This window comes from Bidens hawaiensis, unplaced genomic scaffold (assembly GCF_021521415.1).
Source record: "Bidens hawaiensis isolate Kalapana, Puna unplaced genomic scaffold, B.hawaiensis_p1.1 tig00020445_1, whole genome shotgun sequence".
In the NCBI taxonomy this organism is placed as follows: domain Eukaryota; kingdom Viridiplantae; phylum Streptophyta; class Magnoliopsida; order Asterales; family Asteraceae; genus Bidens; species Bidens hawaiensis.
Window position 1 is genome coordinate 51,434 of NW_027493124.1, and position 26,789 is coordinate 78,222.

Genomic DNA, 26,789 nt, shown 5'->3' on the forward strand with positions numbered 1-26,789 from the left:
TGAGACCCAAGATACGCTTAGTTTTTTTAGAATAAATTTTAAATAATATCTTTAAAAAAATCATATATTAATTTTTAGTATATTCTTGTTTTATAGAATTTTCAAATCAAATATTTAGTGAGATTAATTTATAATTTAATGAGATGTTATAACTCGTTTAATGGTATCTGGGTTTGGTGAGACCCGTACCCGTAAATTCGGTCAAATGCATGAGAAACCTCCATTTACAAATAAAGCAATTGATGACTTAAGAAGATGTAGAAAGCAACCAGAGAGCTTTTAAAGGTTTCGTATATATATATATATATATATATATATATATATATAAGTTTCAAAAAGTCTAATTAATAACGAATTTATAATTAAATAAAATAAGTGATTCATTCCTAGAAATAAAATGGATACAGGTTGTCTGGATCCACGAATTAGAGGTTTTTTTTATAAATAATTTGTATAGCATGAAGAAGGTGTTTTGTTGAGTAGAGTTTTTAAATGTTTAAATAGGTAAAGAAAATAATAGGTATGAGAAAAGTTACTGAACCAATTTTAACTTTCTTAGAGAAAGCATTTTTTAAGTTTTGTTATAAATTTTTAATTTAAAAATGTTTTTTCATTTAGTTAAAACATTATTCTTGTTTTTTTTTTAAATTAAGTTGTTTTAACCTTTTTTTCCTATAAAAATATCGTTGATGAATATGACAAATTTTGATTTAATTTTATAGGAGGTGGGGTATGACAAGTGAAACAAAATGTTGTCTATCCTAACTTTTTTTTAGTGGAAAAACACTTCCAATGAGCTTACAACTATAATTTACTTTTAACAACACTTCCAATTTAGTTTGTACGGTCATTTCAACTAATTCAATAGTTATGTGACAACGGTCACCTATCTTTTCTCATCCCTTAGTCACTTGGCATGTGTTATGGTGGAATGGTTTGATGGTGGTGTGACCAAGTGCCGCTTTGGATTGTTACTTGATGGTCAAGCCCTATTACTAGGGATGAGCTTAATACCAACCCACAAAAATTTGATATCGGTACTAAAATACTTGGTTCAGTACCAGTACAGTATTGGTACTGTAGGCAAAAATTATGTAAATATTGATACCGTATCGCTCCCAAAACCTCAAATACTTAGTATCAAACCGATACCGATGATAGCCATTTTGGTAGCAATTCGGTACCCGTTGATACCGATTTTGTACCATGTACATCTGCTCATCCCTACCCATTACACATGGCGTACCCAAACATTTAAGCATACAAAACATGAGCCGCACATCTCGTCCCCTCTATAAATATCACTTAAAACTGTTCTTCATATAAACCACTTCTTTCTTTATAGGCATATATGGCAACAACACAAGAGAAGCTTATCCGCCCCATCGCGAATTTTCATCCAAGCCTTTGGGGAGAAAAATTTATCATCCATGATGAGGTATGAACGAACTTTATTAATTCTATAATCATTACAGCTTATCACATTTATAATTTAATGAAAAATCACCTATGTATCAAAATAAATAGTCGCGCCTATCATATCATGTGTATTGGATTGAGCTTTTATGAAGACGTTTTGCGTCATGTGACGTCATATCACAATATGAGCTTTTTGTCAGATTATGAAATATAATGTGTCAGATTAGTTTTCATGTGAAATACAACGCGTAAGACGGATTTGATTTGAAATATAACGTGGTAGGTGGGAGCATTGAAAGGTGTCAGATTTTGATTGGTTGTTGAAATCTCACGGGTAAATTCCCAATGTCACGTGAAATACGGATTTGGATAGATCATTTTGGGAATTTTCAATTTTGGTGGATTATTTTGGGAATCTCTCTCCTAAAAATGATCATTTTGATAATTTTCCCTTAGTTTTATAATGAATCAATTATGGCTGAATTTTAAAAAATAAATAAAGTAATTAAAAAAATACAAATATACCTTATAACATTCAACCTACTTTATTAGCTAATAATAACACATTATATAAAATATCACACAATTCTATATCAACAAAGTTTATACAATATAACAACCTGATTTATACTATAACAACACAGTTTATCAAATATAACAATAACAACATGATGTTATAACAACATAATTTATATTATAACAACACAGTTTAAAAAAATAACATCACAAAGTGTGACAACACATGAAAAACACTTAGTAAGCTGCAAATAGCAACTTTGAATGCTATAACAACATATTAAGAAGTTCGACAACATGCTTATTTAGAATAAAAATATATAAAAATGCTAATATGAAATAACAATATAACAATATGAAATAACAATATAACGTTATAACGTTAAATGCTAATATGAAATAACAATATAACGTTAAAAGATTATGAATATCTCATGTGTTGTTTATTTATTTTAACATAGATTTCTAAATAGATCTTATTAAAAATACTTGTAGCATTGAAAATATAGCATGAGATTTTAAATATATGTTTATATAAATTGTTGTGTAAATAATATTTTGTATATGAGATTGAATAAAGTATGTGGAATGAATTTTGGTAACATATATGCTTGGCATGATTATAGCAATTGAGATAAATAGATTTTGGCATACAATCATAGGCCCCTTTTCTATTAGGTGTTGTTAAACATATCCCCCTTACGCTATTTTTACTAAATATACATCCCCTCTTAACTTATTAGATAAATTACTATTACCTCTTAACATTTTTTATATACAAATTAGTCCCTACAACATTTTTTTCACTTAATAATCTCCACTACATATATTAAATTAAAAACTATCAAGTATTACTATTAATATATTTTTTTAGTATTAATATTGTAAATATTTATAATATTTTTTTAATTTTAATAGTATATATATTTATAATATTCTTATTTTACCTCTTTATCTTTTACAAAATAAACCCTAAACCCGAAACCCTAAACCCGAAACGCTAAACCCTAAACCCTAAACCCTAAACCCGAAAACCTAAACCCTAAACCTAAACCCTAAACCCGAATCCTAAACCCTAAACCATAAACTCGAAATCATAAAAAACACAACTTGTAAAAAAAATAATATGAAATCTTATTTTTGTACTAATTTGATAATTATACAATTTAAAGGGGTAATATAAAAATTTGCTTTTTCAGGGGGGGTATGACAAGCAACCAGGGGTTACATTTAGCCACACCCTTTCTATTTAATTATTAATTTTCATTTACCATCCTCTAATCGGTTTCTATCATTCCCAAAAAAACATTTTTCTATTTAATCCTACCTCGTCATATTATTATGAACAACTAATTAAATATTTTATAAACATTATATAAAACAAATAACAAAAGTGTCTACATATTATTATTATGTTTATGTGCCATTAACATGTTAAAGGTTAAAATAAAAATACAAATCTTTGTCATTTATTCTACCAAATATAATTTTTTCCCTTTTCTTTGTAATTTGTAAATTTTTTGAGTTTACAATATATTTTTTTATATTCATTAATCGGAAGATAAAAATATTATTTATCCAACCGACGTATCACACGGATATCTAACCTAGTGTAATATGAATAAAATCGCACCCAACCCTCTTCTCTCTCCTTCTCTCAAGTATGGTCAACACCACCGCATGCGATAAAAGTTCCGTCTAGTCTTTCTTTAGAGCCAACATTAATACATTGAGAAAATACAAGAACCACATAAAACACTCAATGTATAGTTCGTTGATGACTTAATGAGATAAGGGGGTACAATTATGCAACCATCTAACGTATTACGCTAAAAAAACAAAATTTATGGTTCGCGAGTTCTCAACATAATATTAGTTCAAAAACGATATATATGTGTGTTTGTGTGTGTGATTATTTATAACTCATTTGAGTTATAAAAACTAGAAAAAACTCTACTTAATAATATTTAAAAATAAATAAATTTCATATGCATTATAATCAAGTTACATCTACAACTTTTTTATGTTAACAGGCTTTTAAAATATGTGTAATAAACAAACATTTACATTACAACATGAATGGTAGCTAGTTGTGTAATGTAAATAGTTGTTACACCTCTCGATTAATGTAAAACAATTTGAATTATTTTTTTTTAGATTTAGCCTAAATGAAATACATTTTTCAAAAAAAAAAATCTAACAAAATTGTTCATTAGAGTTCTCACAACTCAAATTTTTTTTAAAAGAAAACCATTATAGACCACTCATTTCTCTTCAAACATTTTCTTTTCTTTTATAAAAAAACAGACTTCTTCTTTTTCTTTTTCTTTTAAAATCTTTTCATATGTATATGAAAAAAAGAACACGTATATATATATATATATATATATATATATATATATATATGTATGTATGTATGTATAAATTAACGAAATTAATAAATTATATGATTGGATAGAGAAATGATAATGTATGTATATATACAAAACAACAAATTATTTAATGGAGAGGAAAGACATATATAGTCATATATATAATTAGAATCATATGAGAACCTTTTTTAATTTGAGAACTTTGAGAATGTGAGAACCATTTTAGAACACAAAATAATTCTTTTTAAAAAAATTATAAAATTATAAAAGAAAGAAAACGTGAAAATAAAAAAAGTAAAGAAAACAAAAAAAATTATTTTTCATCCCGGTTTTATAAAAAAAATTTAAAAATTAAAAAAAAATATGGGTTACATATATCTGTAATACATATTTTTTAATTTTATACAACTTATTTATTTATACACATATGTACAATTAAGATAACTATATGTGTACATTATGTAAATCGAGATTTAATAAAAAATATACACATGTGTATAATTAGGGTTTTTTTGTTTTTTTTATGAAACCGGGATGAACAATTTTTTTTTTTTGGTTTTTTACCTTTTAAAATTTTGAATATGTTTGTTTTATAATTTTTAAGGAGTTTTTTTTATGACTCAAAATGGTTCTTAAAGTTCTCAATTTCAAAAATTTGTTTAAGATCCTTACCCTGTACAATTAACAGAAATTATATATATTATATAACTGTATATGAGAATAATAATGTACATATATCTCTAAAACCACCTGGCTTTCCACCCCTCAAGCTGCCCCATAGCGCCGGAATCATCGCCTATCGGGGGGCTATGGATGCCACGGAGGGGGAGGGGTCGCTCCCCACACAGCGCCGGATAGGGGGAAAGTATGAAAGATAATTGGTGGGTTTTTATTTGTTTTTTTATAAATAATAAAAATGAGGTAATGTATGATTTATGCTCTATCTATTACACTCATTTTTGTGGTTTATGCTCTATCTATTACACTCATTTTTGTCAAAAACACTCTTATAATACCCCCACATAACACAAAACATCCCTATAAAGACTTCATCTAGTGCACAGTCTAAAAAGTAAAGAAAAGGATGCTTGAAAGGAAATAAGTGGTCTGCAACGATTCTTATGGATTCTCAAGGCACATATATGTTTGAAGAAACAAATATATTATTTCTTCCACATAATAGTTATGCATGCATAGGGACGTTTATGGTTAGTTTGAAACTGTGAAACCATCTACTGGTCATCGGTTTGGTTTCACGATTGATTTTATTTTTTAGCTTTCGATCGGTTGGTTTGAAAAGTTTCAAACTTTAACGAACGGTTTAGTTTACGGTTTATACCGAAAACCAACCATATAAAACTAGACCGGACCATATGACTAATTAGTCACTTATATTTCAAGTATTTTATTTTATATATATAATATATAATATATATAAACGAAAACATGAAAATCTTACGTGTCGTGATGTGGTCGCTCCCCCTTTTTTTGGAGTCACCAGATTTGCTTGATTTTTAAATTGAGACTTCTCATGCATTTGACCCGAATTCATGGATATGGGTATTACCAAACCCAGATATTCCTTAAACGGGTTATAACATCTCATTAAATAAAAAATTATTTTCACCAAATAATTGATGTAAAAATCCTATAAGGTAGGATATACTAAAAATTAATATCTTATTTACTTTAAAAAAGATATATATATATATATATATATATATATATATATATATATATATATATATATTATTTAAATTAAAAAACCAATTTTATAGTAAAAAAAATAAACGGGTCTTGGGTCTCATCAAATCATAAGTATATTATTAACTTTCATAAATATTATTTACAATTAAAAAAACCAATTTTATAGTAAAAAAAATAAACGGGTCTTAGGTCTCATCAAAACCATATAGCTTTTAAACCGGGTTATAACATCTCATTTATTTGTGAAAAAATTTATCATCAAACCATAAGTATATTATTAACTTTCATACAATAAAAAAATATAAATTCAAAAAATAAATAAATATTAGAACAAATATAAAACAACCCCGTAAGTATTTTATTTTATATATATATATATATATATATATATATATATTATTAGACACATATAATATTTTATATTATTAATATGTGTATATAAATATGCGTTAATAAATAGTGACAATCACAAAAATGAAGTGGGCCTTGGGAACTTTACACTAAAACACAAGTGACGAGAAAAAAAATAGTAGATGCTCGATAAATTTCATAATTTATTGAGAACTTTACACAAGAATATCAGAAATTATTTTAGACATTTTATATAAAATTCCGACTTGCCCAAACCATGAGACCAAACTGTTACTAAAGGTTCGGCTTGGTTCAGTTTGAGAGTTCAACGGTTTGGTTTTGGTTTACGAAAATTATAAACCGTTACTAACGATATGGTTATGATTTAACCTAAACACTGGACGTACCATGAACACCCTAGTTATACATAGTGAATAAACTATAATCAAAATAATAAAAGAAAAGGCGTTGTAGTTATTTACTCGTCTTATATATATGTCAAGTCCAATAAAACAAGTAGGGCTACATTATGTGATTATTGAAGGTGGACTAATATATATGAAATTGCTATATATATATATATTTCCATATTCATGATCGTTCTAGTGCATCTCACCATCTGGAACTTGATGCAACCATATGATGATTTATGTGTTAATGTAGAAAGAAGATCAGGCTGGGGTTGAAGAAATAATCAATGGTTTAAAGGAAGAAGTGAAGAAAGAACTACTTGTAGCTTTGAATGATCCATCACAACATGCAGCTTTGTTGAAACTGGTTGATACTATTCAACGCCTTGGCATAGCTTACTTATTTGAAAAGGATATTGAGGATGCATTACAACATATATATGATGTCTATGGTGATAACTGGAAGGGTCGTAACATCTCTCTTTGGTTCAGGATCCTTCGACAACAAGGCTTCTATGTTTCAAGCGGTTTGTGCACGTTTAAATCTATTTACTACGTACCCGGCCTAATTGCATACACTAATTTTGATTTATGATACCACAGAAAACATGAAACAAACTAACACTAATTTTAAATGAGTTTGGGTTAGTTTCTATGAACACGCTTAGCTAAACGGGTGCATAAGGTTGATCTGGGAGGTTCGGAGGTTGACCCATTTTTGTTTTTTGTATTTTAAGTTGAACTTTAGAAAGAAATTGGCATCAAGTTTTGAAACTTAAATTTGACGGTTTGATCTGCGTTTGTAATTATTTTTTCAAAATACATATAGTTTTAAAGATCTGAGGTGCAGAAGAGAAAGGATATGTTGAAAGACACAAAAAGATTTGAGTTAAACGGTCGAGTCTGTATCAACCGATGAACAATCGATCGGTGTTCAAGTTCATGTCTTTGACACGAATTTTGGTATGTGTTGCATTAACCCATAAACATGACCCATTTATCTCTCCTAAATTTATACATGGCACGATTCAATGCAGATGGTTTTAACAAATACAAGGTGGACAACAACGAAGAGTTTGCGGAACCCATAACAAATAGTGTTCAAGGATCACTTGAGCTTAGGGTGCGAGGCGAAGTGGTACTTGATGACGCTCTCGTTTTCACAAAATCTCATCTTAGTAACATTGCAAAAGATCCTCAATGCGATGGCATTCTTTCGAAACAAATAAAGGAAGCACTCAAGAGGCCTATAAGGAAGCGGTTACCACGGTTAGATGCATTACGCTACATACCTTTCTATGAGCAAGACGCTTCTCACCTTAAGTCTTTACTGAAACTTTCAAAGCTGGTATATAACCACCTTCAATCCCTACATAAGAAGGAACTTAGCCAGCTTTCCAAGTATGGGCTCATAACATTTATAGCCTCTCCCCTTTCCAAGTATTCATTATAGTTAAAACACAATATATAATTGGTATGCTTGCAGGTGGTGGAAAGCTATCGATGTTCCAAATAACTTTCACTTTATGAGAGATCGATTGGTTGAAAACTATTTTTGGATACTAGGTGTCTACTTTGAGCCTCAATATTCTCGTGCTAGAGTTTTCTTAGCCAAAGTGATTGCAGTCTCCACAATTTTAGATGACACTTATGATGCTTATGCTACTTTTGAAGAACTTTTTATCTTCACCGAAGCAGTGCAAAGGTATTTTGATACACACAACACATGCCTATATATATGATATACGGGTGTTAATCATGGTGAGTTGGCGTTTTGACCCATTGAATTGTTTTAACCCTAAGGCGACCTGAGTATCTACTCGTCTGCGTCGTGCTTCGGTGAAACCCTTCAATGTTCTCATATGTGAATATAAGTAACGTATGCTAACTTAGTAATAATTTTAACAATCAGATTCAGCTCAAATGAAACTGGTTTTCTATATTTAGCTCAAAGTTAAGGATATTAAATAGAAATGCTTGGATAATTGGCAGTTAGAACTAATTAATTAAGCTAAGTTTTAAATTTAGAGATGATAAAGATTAAAGGCCAAAATCTAAGTTTAGTTTTGACTTATTTTTCCTTTTGAAAGGCTTTTTTTAACTCTAACTTCTTAATTACACATTTGCCTTTTAAAACGAGGAAACTCTAACCCACACCCTATTTGAAATACAAAACATTATCCAACTCCTAGATATCATTTGGCCAAAGGCCCTTTGGTAGTTTTGACACATACCAGTTGATTGAAAATAAAAAAAATATATATAATATCGAACTTCAAATTTTAAAGATTTTTAAATAAGCCTCTTAGATGAACTCCAACCTTTTCTTTATAGGTGGTCAATTAGTTGCATGGATAAACTTCCAGATTACATGAAGCTATTATACAAAAGCCTTTTAGAGGTTTATGAAGAAATGGAGGAAATCATGGGAAAAGAAGGAAAAGCCCATCATGTCAACTACGCCAAAGTGGCGGTTAGATTGAATTACTGAACTCACTTAACATATACTATATTGATATGAATAAAAGTTAACAAATATATATTTGATTTGTCACATGCATATATATAGATGAAAGAGATGATTAGAAACTTCATGGCAGAGGCAAAATGGAGACATGAGGGGTATATACCAACAGTAGAGGAGCATAAATCAGTTTCCTTCATGAGTTGTGGCTACAAAATGCTTACAATTGCGGGTTTTGTTGGCATGGGCGATATAGTCACTGACGACTCTTTCGAATGGGTTCTTAGTAATCTTTCACTTATTAAAGCTTCTAGCGAAATTTGTAGGCTTATGGATGATATTGTTGGTCATAAGGTAACATATTTTCGATCTTGTTACTTATAAACACAAGATCGATCGATCTGGATATATTTGTATAATATAATATGAAATTGTATACGTAGGAGGAGCAAAAGAGAGAGCATGTTGCATCTATTGTTGAAGCCTACATGAAACAACATGATGTCGATGAGGAGTATGCTTGTATTGTGTTTAATCAAAAAATAGAAGAAGCATGGAAAGACGTGAATGAAGAGTCACTTAAATGTAAAGGGTCGTTCCTCTTCCTCTTATAATGTGTGTGATTAACCTAACACGCGTAATGGACATGCTGTCCAAATACGACGATACTTTCACACGGGTCGGAGAAGAACTCAAGGGATACATCAACTCCTTGTTTGTTGATGCTATCAGTGTTTAAGTTTTTAATTTTATTCTCTTCGCATGCCCGGTTTTTATATTTCATAAACTTGTTGGCTCATCTTTCAAAAGATGAATTATATAATAAAATGGCATGTTTGTTTCTAATATTTTTAGATTTCTTAATATATACACTTTAATGTAGTGGCGTTGATGGTCGAAAGACAAAGGTACATGCACTTATGTTTAAAGACCATTGCTGGGGATTATGTAGGACTGAAACAATTGAATCTTGAGGAATTGTGGTGAGGAGATGACGAGGATACGGTGCTGGTTGTAGCAACGGTGGTGGTTGAATTATGTTTGGGGGGTTGGCTAGAAACGAAGCGTTGATGGTCAGGTGTTTGGCTGGAATAATGGCGTGTGATGGTGGATGTTTCCCTTCATACACATGGGATTTGTGGGGCTTTTGGGTGTTCGGTGGACCCAGGCTATTGCTTTTCAGAAAACAAAATCACACCAGAAGGTGCGGGTTCTTAATACGAGGGCGATAGATAGGAAGTTGCAAAGAAGGGGGCGATAGATAGGAAGTTGCAGAGAAGGGGACACCGGCTGCAATGCATACCTTATATTAAAATTGTTGAAACCTAAAATTATTACTACAATTTTTTCAGAAATGCAGTTCAGCATTTGATAATTCGAGCCAGTTTCTAAAGTGAGTTTAAGACGAGTTTCACATAACGAGAATCTCATCAGTTAACTTTAAACCACATTATTATTGTAAGGCATACCCGATCTCACAAGAAACCCACAAACCCGACAGATGAATAACATGATACCCGGAAAGTATGAGACCATATATGGAACCAAAACCTGGCTCATGAACCGTTATCCACCAACATGATTTCACAAATCCAAAACAGAAATATCAAGCAAACAATGACAGAGAATGGTTGTCACAACCTTACACTAGACTCAAATATCAAACTCTTAATATCTGCAAATAGCATACAAGTTGACTCAAACCAACTTTAATAACAAAAACTATATATGCATTGTTTATCTTGAGTATCTAAGTTGCAAATCTATCTTCATACGCATGTATGTCACTAAGTGATTTTGGGTCCAAGGTAGAATTTGGGATCTCTGAAGAATCTCGTAATCATGTCGGCTTTTTCTGATGAAATATCGGTATGTTCCAACATGTTCTCTTTTGATGCTTTAGCAATTGCTTCAATTGATCCCACAGTTTGAACTAGCTGTTAAGCGTTCATAGGTTATAAAACATGTTTCAAAACATAAACGCAGGGTTTTAAAACTTAAAACTTAGTAATGTTAATACCGCATTGGCATCATGGGTTTCAACATGAGGGATAGAAGAGACCACTCTCAGAAACGCATCCATGCTTTGCGCTAACCTCTCCCTCTAAAAAGAAAAAAAAAGTTTTTTTAAATGGGTCGGGCTGAGTCAAACGGGCCGCGTTGGCCCGAAACGGGTATCTTGTATGGCTCGGGCTGGGTTGACTCTTTGTCACATTTTTTGAAAGCTTCAAATAAATAAATTGTGAATCAATCAATCAATCAAGCCCAGTAAAATCCCACCGACAGCAAAGCTATAAGTAGGGTCTGGGGAGGGTGGGATGTAGGCACACCGTACCTCTATCCAAAGGAATAAAGAGGTGGCTTCCAGAGAGACCCTCGGCTCTAAGTACATGTGTATGAAGCAAAATAAAGGAAATCAAAGTTTAACAGTTATATAAAAACTACTACTAATTATAATAATATTAATAATAAGATCACAGTTTAACAACTATATAAGCTAATAATAATTATAATAATAATAATAATATATGTAAGGGAAATACCATTATGGTATGTGACCTAAATAAGTTAAGTCTAAGCCCTAAGGTATTCAAATCTCTCTAAAAATCCTTAACTTTAATTCTACTTCTCCACGAATTCCTATCCTCAACCATGTCCTCGGAGAGGTTTAGGTCTATCAAATCATGCCTAATCCTCTCATCCCAAGTCAATTTCGGTTGTCCTCTACCCCTCCTCCCCTCTATAGCAATGTTTTCTACGGATCTAACAGGATTTGTCGTTTGTCTTCTCTTTACATGTCCAAACCATCTCAATCTCCACTCTCTTATCTTGTCTGCTATGTTCGCCACCCCTAATCTCTCGCGAAACATAACGTTTCTTATTCGGTCTAGCCTTGTGTGCCCACACATCCAACGTAGCATTCTCATTTCTGCTACCTCCATCTTCCGCACTTGTGCCTTCTTGATGGCCCAACAATCTGTTCCATATAGCATTGCAGGTCTAACTGCCACCCTATAGAATTTTCCCTTTAGTTTAGTCAGGAAACTCTTGTCGCACAATATACCTGTGGCTGCTTTCCATCTACACCATCCTACCTGAACTCGGTGGGTCACATCACTGTCTAATTCCCCATCGCTCTGTACAAATGATCCTAAATACTTGAACTTCATTACCTGCGGGACCACCTGCCCTTCAATTGTGATCTGTGCGTCTTCATTGTCGTTTATCCCACCAAAATCACAGTGGAGGTACTCCGTCTTAGATCGGCTAATCTTTAAACCTTTTGTCTCTAAGGTTGTTCGCCACTCCTCAAGCCTCATGTTTAGATCTTGTTTTTTCTCAGCAAGTAACACAATATCGTCTGCGAACATCATGCACCACGGGAGAGTCCCCTGAATCGACTTTGACAACTCATCCAAGACTACTGCAAAAAGAAACGGGCTCAACGCTGACCCCTGGTGAAGACCTACCTCTACAGGAAAGAAATCAGTATCCCCCACTGGCGCACGGACACTTGTTTCACTCCTGGTATACATATCCATAATTATCTCTATGTATTTCCTGGGCACTCTTCTACCCTCCAAGCACTCCCAGAGCACCTGTCGTGGCACACTGTCGTAGGCCTTTTCTAGGTCAATAAACACCATATGTAGATCACGCTTCTTCTCCCTATACTTTTCCATTAATCTTCTTATAAGGTGTATTGCCTCTGTGGTGGAACGCCCCGGCATGAAGCCAAATTGGTTGACCGTAACCTGAGTTTCTCGTCTAAGTCTAACCTCAATCACTCTTTCCCATAGCTTCATAGTATGACTTAGTAGTTTGATTCCTCGGTAGTTACCACAACATTGGGCGTCTCCTTTGTTCTTATAGATAGGAACTACAACGCTGCTCCTCCACTGGTCTGGCATCTTACCTGATTTAAGAATACTATTGAACAGAGTAGTTAACCACATGACTCCTTCCTCCCCCAGATAAATAAATTGTGAATATGGTTGCAAATATATAAATTGTGAATATGGTTGCAAATATATATATTTTTACAAAAATGGAGAAGGACATAATTGTCATATTGTAAACATGAAAATTTAAGTGTTTAAAAGTAACGATTATATTTGATATTATAAAGTTTAGTTGGGTAAATATCAAATTATCAAGAAGAGGATATGAAAATTAAAAGTACAATGTATCAACCCATTTCACCCGTTGAGGATACTTAGCAACCAGAATTGACCCGTTCAGAGTAAATGGGCAAAATTGCTTACCTCAGCATTCAATTTGGATACAACATCTTCCCTCTTGAAAGCTGTAATACACAGAAAAAATCTTGTGAATTATTTTAAAAGACCATTTTGTCCTTTTATTAATGCAAGTTTCTTAATGCGGTGGCAAAATGGGCTGGACAAACATCCTTTTCCAAAATTTTAGTACATGTCAAAATGGTTACAATTATTTCAATAATAATCTACTTTCTTTTTAAGCTAAATTTTCAGTTTGAACGTTTAAAATAAATCAGAACCTGGTTCGACCTAATCAAAATTAAACGAGTCAGCATTTACCTCCACGTGCATGTGCTATTCTTACGATCTTCTCAAATCCCATTTCTAAATCCAGTGCTGAAACAAAAGTCGATTTACCGATATCCACACCATATCTAAGTCAAACAACACTTGCATGTTAATATGTTATTAATAATCATTTAAACTTAAATCATATGAAAAATAAAAGAGTGTGCGACTGTTTTATATGATTACCTAAAATAAGAGTGTATAAAAGAGTCATTATGCTCCTTTGTTGGAAGAATAACCACCACATAAAGATGTCCAAATTGACTTTTAAGTTTTTCAGCTCTGAGTTAACAAATTATAAGATTTAAAATAAATGATGTGAAGCTATTTGAATGTTAAAATGTTTATCTACCTGGTGAAAACGGGCCTCGGATTGTTGCAATCATAGTTTATCATGAAAATGAAAGCTACTGATACACCCCCACAGTTAAAAATGAAATCCTGAAATATGTTAAATTTAAATACTTAAGGCAGATTAGAAGAGGTACAGAACTAGGGGTGGCATAACCAGTCAAACGGGTTGGATAACCGCTCAAACGGGTAACTTTATATGCAGATCAAAACAGTCAGGTTCAGGTTTTGTTGACCTACTGGCATTTCTTGCATTTGTAAATAAATAACGTTACAAAACTGTATTATTGAAACAATAAGAGAAGATCTTTAACTAAAAAGATGTAGTAACTGCAAGAATTTTCAATACAAATTAGGCAACTTTTGAAACATTTAATTCATTCAACTCGTTCCACTCATTTGGGTTAACCATTTTTCTATGATTGACCTGCATATTAGTTATTCATAATATACAACCCGAATTAAGCAGTTTCTATATAAACAGGTTAGAATATGCCAGCCACCTCTGCACAGAACTGATAAGAAAAAGGTGACTAGTGAAAATCAACATTACAGGTGCAATTGGCACATTGGTTAACCGAAAGGAATTTGCGTTCAGAAAGCTGGATATAAAGTTTATGAAGGATGAATGTTGTTCGTCTCTCCATTTGGTACTCATCATGCAAACCCCACGAATACCTATATTTGAGGAAAAATGTAACATTGATACCACTGGTAAGTAGTAAAATGAAGTTTCATAGAAGCCCTGTAATTTCCTTATCATTCTCATTTAGCACACATTTTGGGGTGCTGAAAGTTAATAATCATTTCAAGGTTTGAAACATCATTATTGTTAATATAGTAAAGGGCATTTGTGTTATGATGTTTGTCCTCAAGCTAAACAATGTAACTCGGTTATCAATGGCATTCGCTTGTAAATTTCGAAAGGTGTGTTTTAAGAACCAAAAATCGGGTGATTCTAGTCTCCAATTAGAATGACAATAGTAATAATTTAAGACAATGACCAAGAAAAAGAGATGACCCTAATCTAAAAGTGCTGGAAACTTCTCCGTTATCTTAGCCCTTGACTTTCCATTATCGGTGTGAGTGTTTGTTTTTGAAGATGGCTAGTCTAGACCACCGTCATAGTCCTTGTAGAGTTATGTTATCTCAAGTCAAAGCTAAATTTAGTTTGTAAGGTTAGATAATGATTTAGAATTCTTCAGTAGTACCAAGGCATTCATAATCAAAGTTAGTCACAATCACACGGAGATCATGAACATTTAGGGCTTGGCAAGTAATCAGCATTCATAGAAATTCTACCTCTCAGTTTGTTTATGAACATGTAATTTGAAACAATTAAACAAACAACTGGTAGCATAACCTCATCTAAAACATTATCAATTGATATACGTACATGTTAGCGGTTGGTTAATGACAGTATTAAGTAAGAAATGACCTAATCCTAATTACCTGAGTTGTTGCGTACAGAATTATAATCCGCCGGAGGAATCATTGACAAACCCTAAGCTTCGATCATCGACAATCAACCTTTTTATTTGAATATGTAAACGAACTCCTCCAGTTGAGTACGCATACCAATTGAATTCGCACAAGGTGTTGTTTTAAGCTTTTAATGTTATTTTTAAGCATAGTTATTAACTTGTGCAGGAAATATAGAAACGTATTTTCAAACGACAAGTTATTTTTTAATATATTTTTTTAAACTGCAACTTGATTTTTTTAATTGTAAATCATATTCATACGCTAACAAAGTATTAAACTACATCTCCTATTATAATAAATAAAAATAATAATTATGTCACATGGCATCTAATTGGTCTATTTTTATGCCAGGTGGCACTTCAATTGAACCATCTTATTTGACTCTCTTTGCAATTAGCTTCCTTAATTTAATTTTTTAATAACAAACTTCCTTAAATTTTAAGATTTTTTATTGTTTCTTAAAATTAATTCTTAGTTAGAAGATTAATTCTTCCGTTAAAGCTACAAAGTACCTTATTTATTCATTATCATCTAGGTAAATCATATTTTCCCTTGGTGGATTACGATTCTTAGTTCTTGATGATTGTTTTCACAATATACATGGTCACAATTAATTGATTAATTTGTATGCAAGCAGGGTTTTTGTAAACCTTTTATCTTCATCAATGTGTATCTTCGTATTGACTATTGTAGTTAGGAATCTTACACCTAAATTTGTGTTTGTTTTGGTATTATTTTGTATTGTAGTTAGGGTTTTATACCTAAATCATGTTTGATAGATTTGTGTGTTTGAATAGTTTTAATGCTCAGCTGTAAGGCTATAATTCAATGTATATTATTTGCATACTTTTAATGTGTAGACAATGATGGCCAGCAAAAGATCAATGAATATTCTTTTAGAAAGTAATTATCAATAAACAACCGCCCCACCCAAGTGCTAACAACGGTACCAGCCTTATTTGATACATTTTTAAAACAGCCCGTTTTAACCCAAACGTATTCTGATCATAACTGGTTTTGACCCGAACCCAGCCTTATTATAATAATTAAATTATAAGGTTTCAATTTATTTTTGTTGAGGCGTAAATAATGGATCTTTTCTTCAGATTATGAATCCATAGGTTTTGTATTACTGACTGCATCACGAGAGCACCACAAGTTTATATGTGAAAACTTTCTTGATAAAGCAATGTTTTTTATCCTAATTCTACTAAGCCGAACAAAGTGTGCGAGATCAAGTGATTTTTAAAAATTTTGTCCATTTGGCTAGGGACAAAATGGGCCAGTGGGGATCATTTTCAAAATAGTTTATATTGGTCTTTAAGCTATTATATAGAGTCACAGCTAAAATGAATTTAAAGACTTTGAAAATAAGATTTTATATTATGCATTTATATTTGAAAAATGCAACAAACGGGCATGCAAAGTGCAAAATATAATTCTAACAGCATAAGGGTAAATTCAAAAGGGTAAAAAAGGATAATCAAGTAAAGGCGCAAATGATAGTTGTATTAAAAGGGCAAAGAACAATTTAAAAAGAATAAGCAGCTAATATGAGGTTGGTATTAATGAGATACATTATCATCGCAAGAGGAAAAAGGAATAATATCCTTCCAAAATGTTAAGAGAAATTTCTTAGTTTTATATAATAGTTATGATGGTTTTCCTATAAATTGGTTCAACTCCAAGTAATGGAGCAAGTCCCTAATCTTTAAATAGTACATGTGGAGTTTGTGATGAATGAGTAGGGGTGTCCAAAATTCCCGAACCTGATTAATCCAACCCGAACCCGAATAAGCTATTTCGGGTCGGGATAAATAGGGTCAAAAAGTATTAATCGGGTTATTCGGGTTAACCCGAATTGTTAGGGTCGGGTTCGGGTTTATATTTGGAAAAAAGTCGGGTTTCGGGTTAACCCGATTAATGGTGATCCTTAACTTTAAATACAATGATTAAAAGATGAAATAAACACTATAAAGACAATACTGTAAGCTTTATAGATGAGTCAATTAATATGCTTGTTCATGAACCGTTCGGTGGAAATTTCATTTATGTTGTGTTCATTTAACTAAACGAACGAACATGAACACATGTTTCGCTCGTTCATTTTTCTTCGTGAACGTTCATTTATAATTGTTCATTTAAGTTCATTCATGTTCGTTTACATATTAATAGAATATTATTAAATATTATTTGCACTTAGAAATTCTATCACCTTAATATGTTTTATATTTGTTTGTATGTGTTTATTTAAATGCGTTCATTTATGTCCGTTTATGTATGTGTGTGTTCGTTACTGTATGCACATATATGTTCCTTCATGTTCGTTTATCTTTGTTTAATTATGTTCATTTATGTTCGTGAACTGTTCGTTTAGATTTTAAATAAACGAACACGAACATGTTTAGTTTTTAACCAATAAACATGAGCACAAATATTTGTTCAATTAGGTGTTTGTGTTTGTTAAAAGTAAAATTAACGAACACGGACATGCCTTTGTTCATGTTCATTCGGTTCGTTTAGATGCCTACATATGTAATTATAAGATAATTTCTTGTAAAATAAATTAAAAATTGAGTGGAATGAGAAACTTTGCAACCTACAAGTTATAAACACAAAAAACAACTTAAAATTATAAAGTAACATGGTTAACCCGATTAACCCGACTAAACCGACCCGACTAACCCGAAACCCGACTAACCCAAACCTTAATAGGGTCGGGTTGCGGGTTAGATATTTTTTAAGGAAAACCAGACTAACCCGACCCGATTAACCCGAAACCCGATCGGGTTGACCCGATGAACACCCCTATGAATGAGTATATGCTAGGTCTTGGAGTATTTGTATTCAATGGAAATTAGAGTGTTGCTGAGATGTGACTTGAACTCTTTTGGTTTATTAATGATAGTAGGTTTTTTTTGGTTGGTAAAGAATAAGTTTTTCAGAGATTTTTAAATAACAAACGTAAATTTCCACTTTTTCGTTATTACATGTAATATATGTTATTACAATCATAACAAACATATACGTTTTTCTTAATTATATCATTTTAATTTTTCAGCCCGTGTAACACACGGGTTTTTAACCTAGTAAAACTTATAAAGAATTACTTTACATAATAAAATGTTTACCAAGAAAATTTAAAATTCTAAAAATAATATTAACAGAAAACAAACTTCACTAACATTAGTCTGGAAAGTAAACAAATCAGAAAATCAACATCTAGGAAAAATTCCTGATAAGCATCCAAGAATGACTAGGGCTTCTTTTCTTTATGGACCGGGAACACAGTTGAGTACATAAACATTCATACATCAATCTAACAAACATAGTGAGTAACTGACTGTGAAAACTGTTTTTACATATCATGTGAAAAGTTGATTACATAAACATTCATACACCAATCTAACAAACATAGTGACTAACTGACTGCGAAAACTGTTTTTACATTTCATGTGAAAAGTCTTGCACTCTAATAAGTTAAAGCACATCCAAAGCGAATTTAAGAACCAGAACCAAATCGAAAATTTTTTAAAATGACATGTTTGACCAGAATCAAATCGTTACATTTTGAAAATGACCCATTTTAACCCGAACCAAATCGTTATCTTCTAAAATTAACCCATTATGACCCGAACCAAATCAATACGACTTTAAAAAACCCGTTGAAACCCTAACGAAATTGATACCTTTTTGTATTGACTCGTTGATCATAGCTAAATTGATACTCTTTTAAAATGACCCGTTTTGACCCGAGCCAAAGCAAATCGAAACATTTCTAATATAACCCATTTTCATAAATGAAACTTGAAATAACACACTTGTAGACCAAGAAGAAAAAAGAAGGGTAACACATACAACATTATTAGCTTTTGAAATTCTTTCTACCAAATGCGACTCCAGTAGTACTGGTTATGAAGATCTAAAAATATATAAAGTGATAAAACATCAACTTTGATTTACTGAGTTAAAGTGATAAAACATTTTTCATCAAAAGATAATTGCAAAATAACCATGTACTTTACTAAACTAAACCACATGTTCAATATAATCATCAAGTAAAACAAAGCTTCCTCATAGAATTTAGATGGTGAATGGAGTTTAGCTCATAATGAGCATGGTTAATGGCATCAAAAGAGACAAAGATAACAAGCACATGATCAAACTAGAATAATCTAATCAAATGTGGATGAATCTCCCTTAGTGATGATGATGATGATGGATGATGATGATGATCTCCAAGCCCTCAAACTCTCCACAAGATCTTCAATATGAGTGTAAGTGGGTGTTTTTATAAGTGAAAAACCGTATAGAACTCTCTTCAAGACACACTTGATCAATGCAACATGCTCCTCTATTTATAGGCATTCTGGAGAGGCAGGCACGGCCCCGTGCTTCTAGAGGCATGCCCCCGTGTCCAGGTGTCCAGTTGCATTAAATGCTGTCAGATCTTATATGATGACTCACCACGGGGGCGTGCTCTCTGAGGCACGGCCCCGTGCTTTTTTGTGACATGTGATAATTCTTTTTATCTTTTCTCAAAGGTGATCACGACCCCGTGCCTTCTGAGGCACGAACCCGTGTAAACGTGTCCAATATTTTGTCTTTTCTTGTAGATTTTTGTCTTTTCTGAAAGGTGAGCACGGCCCCGTGTGAGCTGAAGCACGCCCCCATGTCTCCTGAAGCACGGCCCCGTGTCTCCTGAAGCACAGCCCAATGTTCTCTGAAGTGTAACATTTCGGGTGTTTCCGTTCTCCTCTCGGTTTTGTAATCATTACCTAACCCGGGTTCGGGTATTTTATCAATAAAGTTCGTTATGTTTTATATTTTATTTATTTATTTATTTTATTTGATTATAACTATGTTTCATGTACAAAATTAACCCCTCAATTAACTTTAATTCACTTTTGAACTATCAACCATAGATCGAGGACCTGGTTGCAAATAATATTCATCCTCTTTCCCTCCTTTTCCTCCCTTGCGATCAGCCGACACCAAGAACCCCCTCTTTTCTTGTTCCTCAATTTTCGAACAAATTGATCTTACCAAATTATTAGCTTACCAAAATCGCGTCCTACCGACACCCTAAACTTGGTAAATTATAACGAACTGACAGCTTACATACCAAAATGAACCGCAGCTGACCTCGTATCTAAAACCCTATATAAACTCGTTTAAAATTCAATTAATTGTGCATACACACTCCTTAAACCAGCGCAAATCATAACCCTAACCTAATTGCAACATACGAGTTCGTTAATATCATATTCGATAATCAAGGTTGAGCCGTAACCCTAAGGTGTCATTAACCCTTAATCCATTAATGTCTCAGGTAATTAATTCATGCTTATAATTCGTTTATAACCCAGTAACATTAACCCCAATTCAGTTGTAATAAAGATCAATCAATTAAACGAATTCGATTCTTAGGGTTTGTTTTTGAATTTGGGGAAGATGATAAACTGGACATACTGTATTTATATTAACAGTATCATCCATGTATCAAATATAGGCGCTGGCCTGATGGCTAACTCACTTTCTCTCAAGCATTGAACCGGCCTGGGGCGCGGGTTCGAGTCCCCCAGGCCCGGTTTTTAGGTTTATTTTTTTATAACTTCATTTTAATAAGTTTTTACAATTATTATACCTACGTAACACTAAATAAACATTGTTTAATGAATCGAACTCCTAATCAACTCTTTTCCTTTCATATTTATGTTTAAATTAATAAATTTTATATACGGGCTACATATATATATATATATTTATATATACCTTATACAAATACTCTTAAATAATAAGATGTATATATCCTTTTTACGACTCTCGTTAACAAACTAAATTGTATTAAATATACAAAATACTCCGTTTAACTTTTCCGTTAATATATAATATTTATTTTACTTATCAAACTCTAACAAAAATCAATAATTATGATAATTAAATACTAATAATAATAATAGTAATAATAATAACACAATAACCGTATGATAATAAGACTAATTACATATTAATAACCTCATCGAAATCCAAGATCCGACATGGGTCTTGTAATACAATATGTTTATAATTATTCTCTTTTATAACAAATAGGGCCTTCCTTCGACGTATCTCGAGGAGCTAAATCTTTGGTTATTTAAATTTTCTATCGTTATCTCGTCCTCGTTATCCTACTCTATAAGGTAAGTAAATTTACTTTCCCCTTTTTTACCGTTTTAAGTTTTGGGGGCGTTATGCGTTCACAACCAAATTATTATAGATTTACACTACGATTCCAATATATGCGTTATTGAAATTGCTGGATTAGTTGATACATGTGAATGTGACAATGCGTTTACTTTTTGTTGTGGTGGTTGGTATCTCATCCTCATCCTCATTAGTATGATCATACGCCGTCGGATTAAACCATTATCAATACGATTCGGCTGAAAAGATAACTTTTATTTATTGTTATACTAGTTGTAGTGATTTACAATTATCACATGGAATTGTCTTTTATTATTATATATACTCAAAAACTGTGGTTTACTTGCTCAACTTTATGTTGACAAAAATATATATTTTCATGCATGACACATGTAGCCTTATCGGATGAATCAAGTATTGGAAGTTAGATGAGACCTTAGGTTGCTTTGATGTAAGGCCCCGTTCCCGGAGCCTCACTTTAGCGTCGGATTTACTCATAAACACAGTTCTATAAATCAGAGTTTATTAAAACTTTCGCGGAATATAAAACTGTAACCGTTCATTACAAAACATCTAATCTTTCTTAGAACCATAGTTCAAAATATCATATTTAAATCGTCACTTTTCTTCCTTCTTCAGATGCCAGCCATTCAAACCAAGCCATGTGTCATCCTCATGCCCTCTTAATGAACATATGTACCTGCGTGCATACTAAAAGTCAACTACGCTGAGTGAGTTCTAGTTAATCAGGCAACATACAATTTCATTCTCATACATCTCTACGCGTATCCGAAGACACGTATTAATACTGTAACCCTGTATAATTATCCACAAGAGGAACGTCACATAATATCAAATAAGGGAAAACAGTACTACTACTCGTACTGTATATGTTTTCCATAAAAAGAACAATCTATATATATTATCCATAAAAGGAACACTCTATATATGTATTATCCATAGAAGGAACACTGTATATATATATATTATCCATAGAATGAACACTCTATATATATTATCTATAGAAGGAACACCCTATATACTTTCCATATAAGGAACACTATACTCTCCATAAAAGGAACACTATACTGTCCATAGAAGGAACAATACACTATCCATAGAAGGAACATTATACTATCCATAGAAGGAACACTATACTATCCATAGAAGGAACATTATACATTATCCATAGAAGGAACTCTATATATTATCCATATAAGGAACACTGTATTATAAGCTATTATTTAATATCCATGTAAGGAACTAATCTCTTCCCTTGGCAATACGTGCAATATCCGAAGATCGTTCACGTACCAACAAGAATCAATCGTATCTATCACATATATCATACATGGCATACACTTACCATTTAAGGTAAGTGTATTAACTGTCACATCGAGTATGCACACAGCCCCGAAAAACATAACAAGGAATGGGGCTAGAAACTCACCTGAACTCGGTTACTTCTTCTGTTAATGGTTACTCCTTTCTTTGGCTGTGCACGGCTAGCTGTATAACAATTATGCATATCAATTAACTATCACTACCCATAACACGCTCCTGGTCTAATTATAGCCCTCAACGAACGGGGGTTCGGAGGCAGCGCCCCTGACAGCAGGGTTCTAGGGGCGGCAGCCCCTAGTAGGGTCCAAGGAGCAGAGCCCCTGGCTGGGGTCGAGCTGTCATAACACATTTTCCATTAGGATTTTAATTCATTTTCTAATTCGCTAACACACTATTCGTAACGAATTAAGTCTGATTTGCTACCCGATTCGTTACCTTAAATGTAAGCGAACATACATGTTAGGCGAACTTAACTGAAAGCGTACTTATATATAGCGAAGTTATATACAAGCGAACTTAGCATTAGGCGAACTTATTGTAACACCCCGTAACCGCAGCGGAAACGTACACGGGATGCAACAGACACATCTGATATCAACAGCATTGCTTATAAAGAAAATACCACTACATTAATTTATAACATATTACATTGTTGCGAGTTTCGTTACTATCTAGGTGTTACACACAGGTTTTACCGATAAGACATTAATATATGTTCATTACAAAATATAGAGCAGCAAGCTTCCAACAGGTAGCAGAGATAATTAAGCACATTTCAATCATTCCAACTTGGGCATACCTAGAAAACATGTAAAGAAAACGGTTCAACTACGAATAGTTGGTGAGTTTCACTAATTTAAATAAACACTGACAGATCATTTTAATAATCATTTATTAAACAATGTAATTATGCGGGAAACAATGTTTCCCCAGAACATTTATAACCTCTGGGAACTAAGTTACCCCAGAACAATAATAACCTCCGGGAACTATGTTACCCCAGAACAATAATAACCTCTGGGAACTATGTTACCCCAGAACAATAATAACCTCTGGGAACTATGTTACCCCAGAACAATAATAACCTCTGGGAACTAGGTTACCCCAGAACAATAATAACCTCTGGGAACTATGTTACCCCAGAACAATCCCACACGATAAACAATTTATATATTCTATGCATCAAACCATATATATATTTAAGTATACAAGTGTTTCCATACGATCAGTATGTACTTAAATACTTTAATAAATACATGCTTTCCGCCCGGGAAAATATTTAAAACAGTTCAGTAAAAGGGGCTCGTGAAAACTCACCTTTCTGTGAGTCGGGACGTGATACAATGAACTGCTATAAACCTGGATCTGTAATATAATATCTAGTCGTTACTATATAATTCCCATAAATTAAATACGTATCAATCGGTACATCTGGGGACATTGTTAGCCCAGTACTGTACTCGATTCGGGGACAATGTTAACCCCGTGACACTTCTAAGGACTCAGATTGTGACATTGCTTAGAGTCTGACGGTCAAAATTATCATTTTTATGATTTCCTTGATTTGCGTGCCTAGCACGGTTATCCGTTTTTAGTTTCAAAAATGGGTTTGGTCACACCCGACCCAAAAATGGTGTTTGACTGTTAATTTAGTTAAAGTGATGAAATTAGAGCTCGGTTTGGACACCCCGTTTGGCCGCGGGGCCCGTTTCCGTCATTTAGGTGCCGGAAACAGTAAAATCGGGTAAAATTACCCAAATCATCCGAATTATTTTCGGATGATTTTCTTTTATTTAATTTACTTAGTATTATGAAAATGGTCTATTTTTAGGTTTTTATATACCAGTCAGCTCGCTTATGCGAGTTTTCCGGTTTACACGTTTTAAGCTTTAAAAATTTGTTTTTATGTTCTTTTTAGCACAAATAATTACCCGTTTAGTCTCGGGTCTTGAAATTTTGCACAAAACTTGTTTTGACAGTAATAAATTTTATAAAAATTTTCCAGATTTATTTTCTTATATTTACATTTATTTATCTATTTTTAAACCTTATTAAAACACTAAATATGTCAAAAATACCCAAAGACTTTAGAAAAATCCCAAATTTTTCTGGGATGATCCCTGCCATCCTCATAACTCCCTGGAATTTTTCCAGAACTCAAAACTCATTTTTCAAGCCATTTTCACAAAAACCGTGCTAGAAAGCTCTAGAACTCGTTTTACCGAAAAGCTCCTTTAGACTTCTCCAACTGAGCTCAAATTTGTGTGTGACTTTTATATGTTATAAAAAGCTTATCCTAAATTTTCCAGAATTTTTCATCAAGTTTAGCTATTTTTCACCATTTTTGGCCAAAACCGAGCATTAAATTCACCAAATATTCATCTTTTATCCAAAAATTACCAAAAATTCACAGATCTCATATTTTCATGGGTAGATCATCTCTGTGAAATTTCATGACCCGACTCTAAGCACACTACAATCTGTCCAAAATCACTAAATCACACGAAAACCGAACTATCTTGTGTTTTCTAGCGTTAGATCGCAAAGATCTTGGTTTCTAGCTTTTGCTAGCCACTAGATACAACACTTACAAGCACAATAACACTATACCAAGCAAGTTACACCAACAATCAAACCATTTCTTTCATAGTGTCGGTTTTGATATAAAAACAAAGGTTTTAACCGTAAAAATCCGTTCTCGACTCTTTTTACTCATTTCTTGGACCAAGATCCCTTGTATAACATGTATACATCTCTTGATCATGCAAGAGTCGGTTTCATCTCGGGCTTTCACCCGTCTTTCACATGGAAAACTCATTTTTTAAAGATTTTAACCGTAAAAATTCGTTATAAACTCTTTTAACTCATCACTTGGATCAAGATCCTTTGTATAACTTGTATACATCACTTGATCATGCGAGAATCGGTTTCAACTCGGGTTTTCACCCATTTTTACATTTGAAACCTCCTTTTCTCAAGATCATGAAGTTGGAAACAAGATTTAAGCATTAAAACATGTGTTATACCTTGTGTTCTTGGTTAAAATTGATGAGTTTGGATGAACACTTGAAAGAGTTGAGAGATTTGAGAGAGTTTTATGTGTAAAAAAAAAGAAAATGAATTGATAATGGGGATAGGGTGGCCGATCGGTCCACCTTATGGGTGGGGTGGGACCCACACATCCATTCTAGGCCACACATTCGGATTACGCAATCCGGATAATGTTGTGGATAATCTGGTTCAGTTCGTTTCTCGTTTAAACTCGTAATTCGGCTTAAAACGAGCCTAAAATGGTTGTTTTTCGGGTTAGAATAAAATTTACATAAAACTGATTTAAAAACTTTAAAAACTTAAATCATGACGTTAAATGACTTAAAACATCGTATTGTCGGTCTTTGTGCATCTTTTTCGGTTTGATCGATCGTCTCTTGCTTGGTTTGATGTTAAAGGTTTCGTTTATCGTACCGACGTACTAATAAATCGAAATCCTTTTTCTGTGCTATAATTCACTTATCCCGAAGCATTAATACTTCGTAAACATCACTAAACATTATACACTTCGTCTATAATGTAATTCCCGATTCGTTCGGGTTTCAATAATCGTTCATTGGTTAAT

General features: G+C 32.8%; 1 protein-coding gene and 1 pseudogene across 3 annotated transcripts; one reads left to right on the top strand and one right to left on the bottom strand.

Moving 5' to 3' along the window:
- Positions 1-1,317: 1,317 nt before the first annotated feature.
- On the top strand, positions 1,318-10,129 carry LOC143560783 ((-)-germacrene D synthase-like; annotated as a pseudogene). Its single transcript, XR_013140187.1, has 7 exons — positions 1,318-1,438; positions 7,029-7,302; positions 7,813-8,176; positions 8,262-8,480; positions 9,110-9,248; positions 9,345-9,593; positions 9,683-10,129. The product of XR_013140187.1 is annotated as a (-)-germacrene D synthase-like (transcript).
- A 741-nt stretch (positions 10,130-10,870) lies between these two features.
- LOC143560784 (protein PARTING DANCERS homolog) lies at positions 10,871-15,742 on the bottom strand. 2 transcript variants are annotated; one of them, XM_077049005.1, is made up of 8 exons: positions 15,611-15,742; positions 14,712-14,836; positions 14,160-14,248; positions 13,994-14,089; positions 13,799-13,893; positions 13,505-13,545; positions 11,260-11,343; positions 10,871-11,176 (listed from the first exon to the last, which is right to left on the bottom strand). In XM_077049005.1, exons 1-8 carry the CDS (start codon positions 15,651-15,653, stop codon positions 11,027-11,029), a joined length of 723 nt encoding a protein of 240 aa, XP_076905120.1. In that variant the 5' UTR covers positions 15,654-15,742; the 3' UTR covers positions 10,871-11,026. The 2 variants fall into 2 exon arrangements, with proteins under 2 accessions (XP_076905120.1, XP_076905119.1); XM_077049004.1 differs by lacking the exon at positions 15,611-15,742 and having other exon boundaries at positions 14,712-15,050.
- Between the last annotated feature and the right edge of the window lie 11,047 nt (positions 15,743-26,789).

Excerpts from the sequence above, each read along its gene's own strand:
- LOC143560784 (XM_077049004.1), bottom strand. The coding sequence starts at position 14,927 with ATGAGAATGATAAGGAAATTACAGGGCTTCTATGAAACTTCATTTTAC. Across the intron at positions 14,249-14,711 it reads CCAATGTGCCAATTGCACCT|GATTTCATTTTTAACTGTGG; the intron begins GTAATGTTGATT and ends AACATATTTCAG. Across the intron at positions 11,177-11,259 it reads AAACCCATGATGCCAATGCG|CTAGTTCAAACTGTGGGATC; the intron begins GTATTAACATTA and ends AACGCTTAACAG.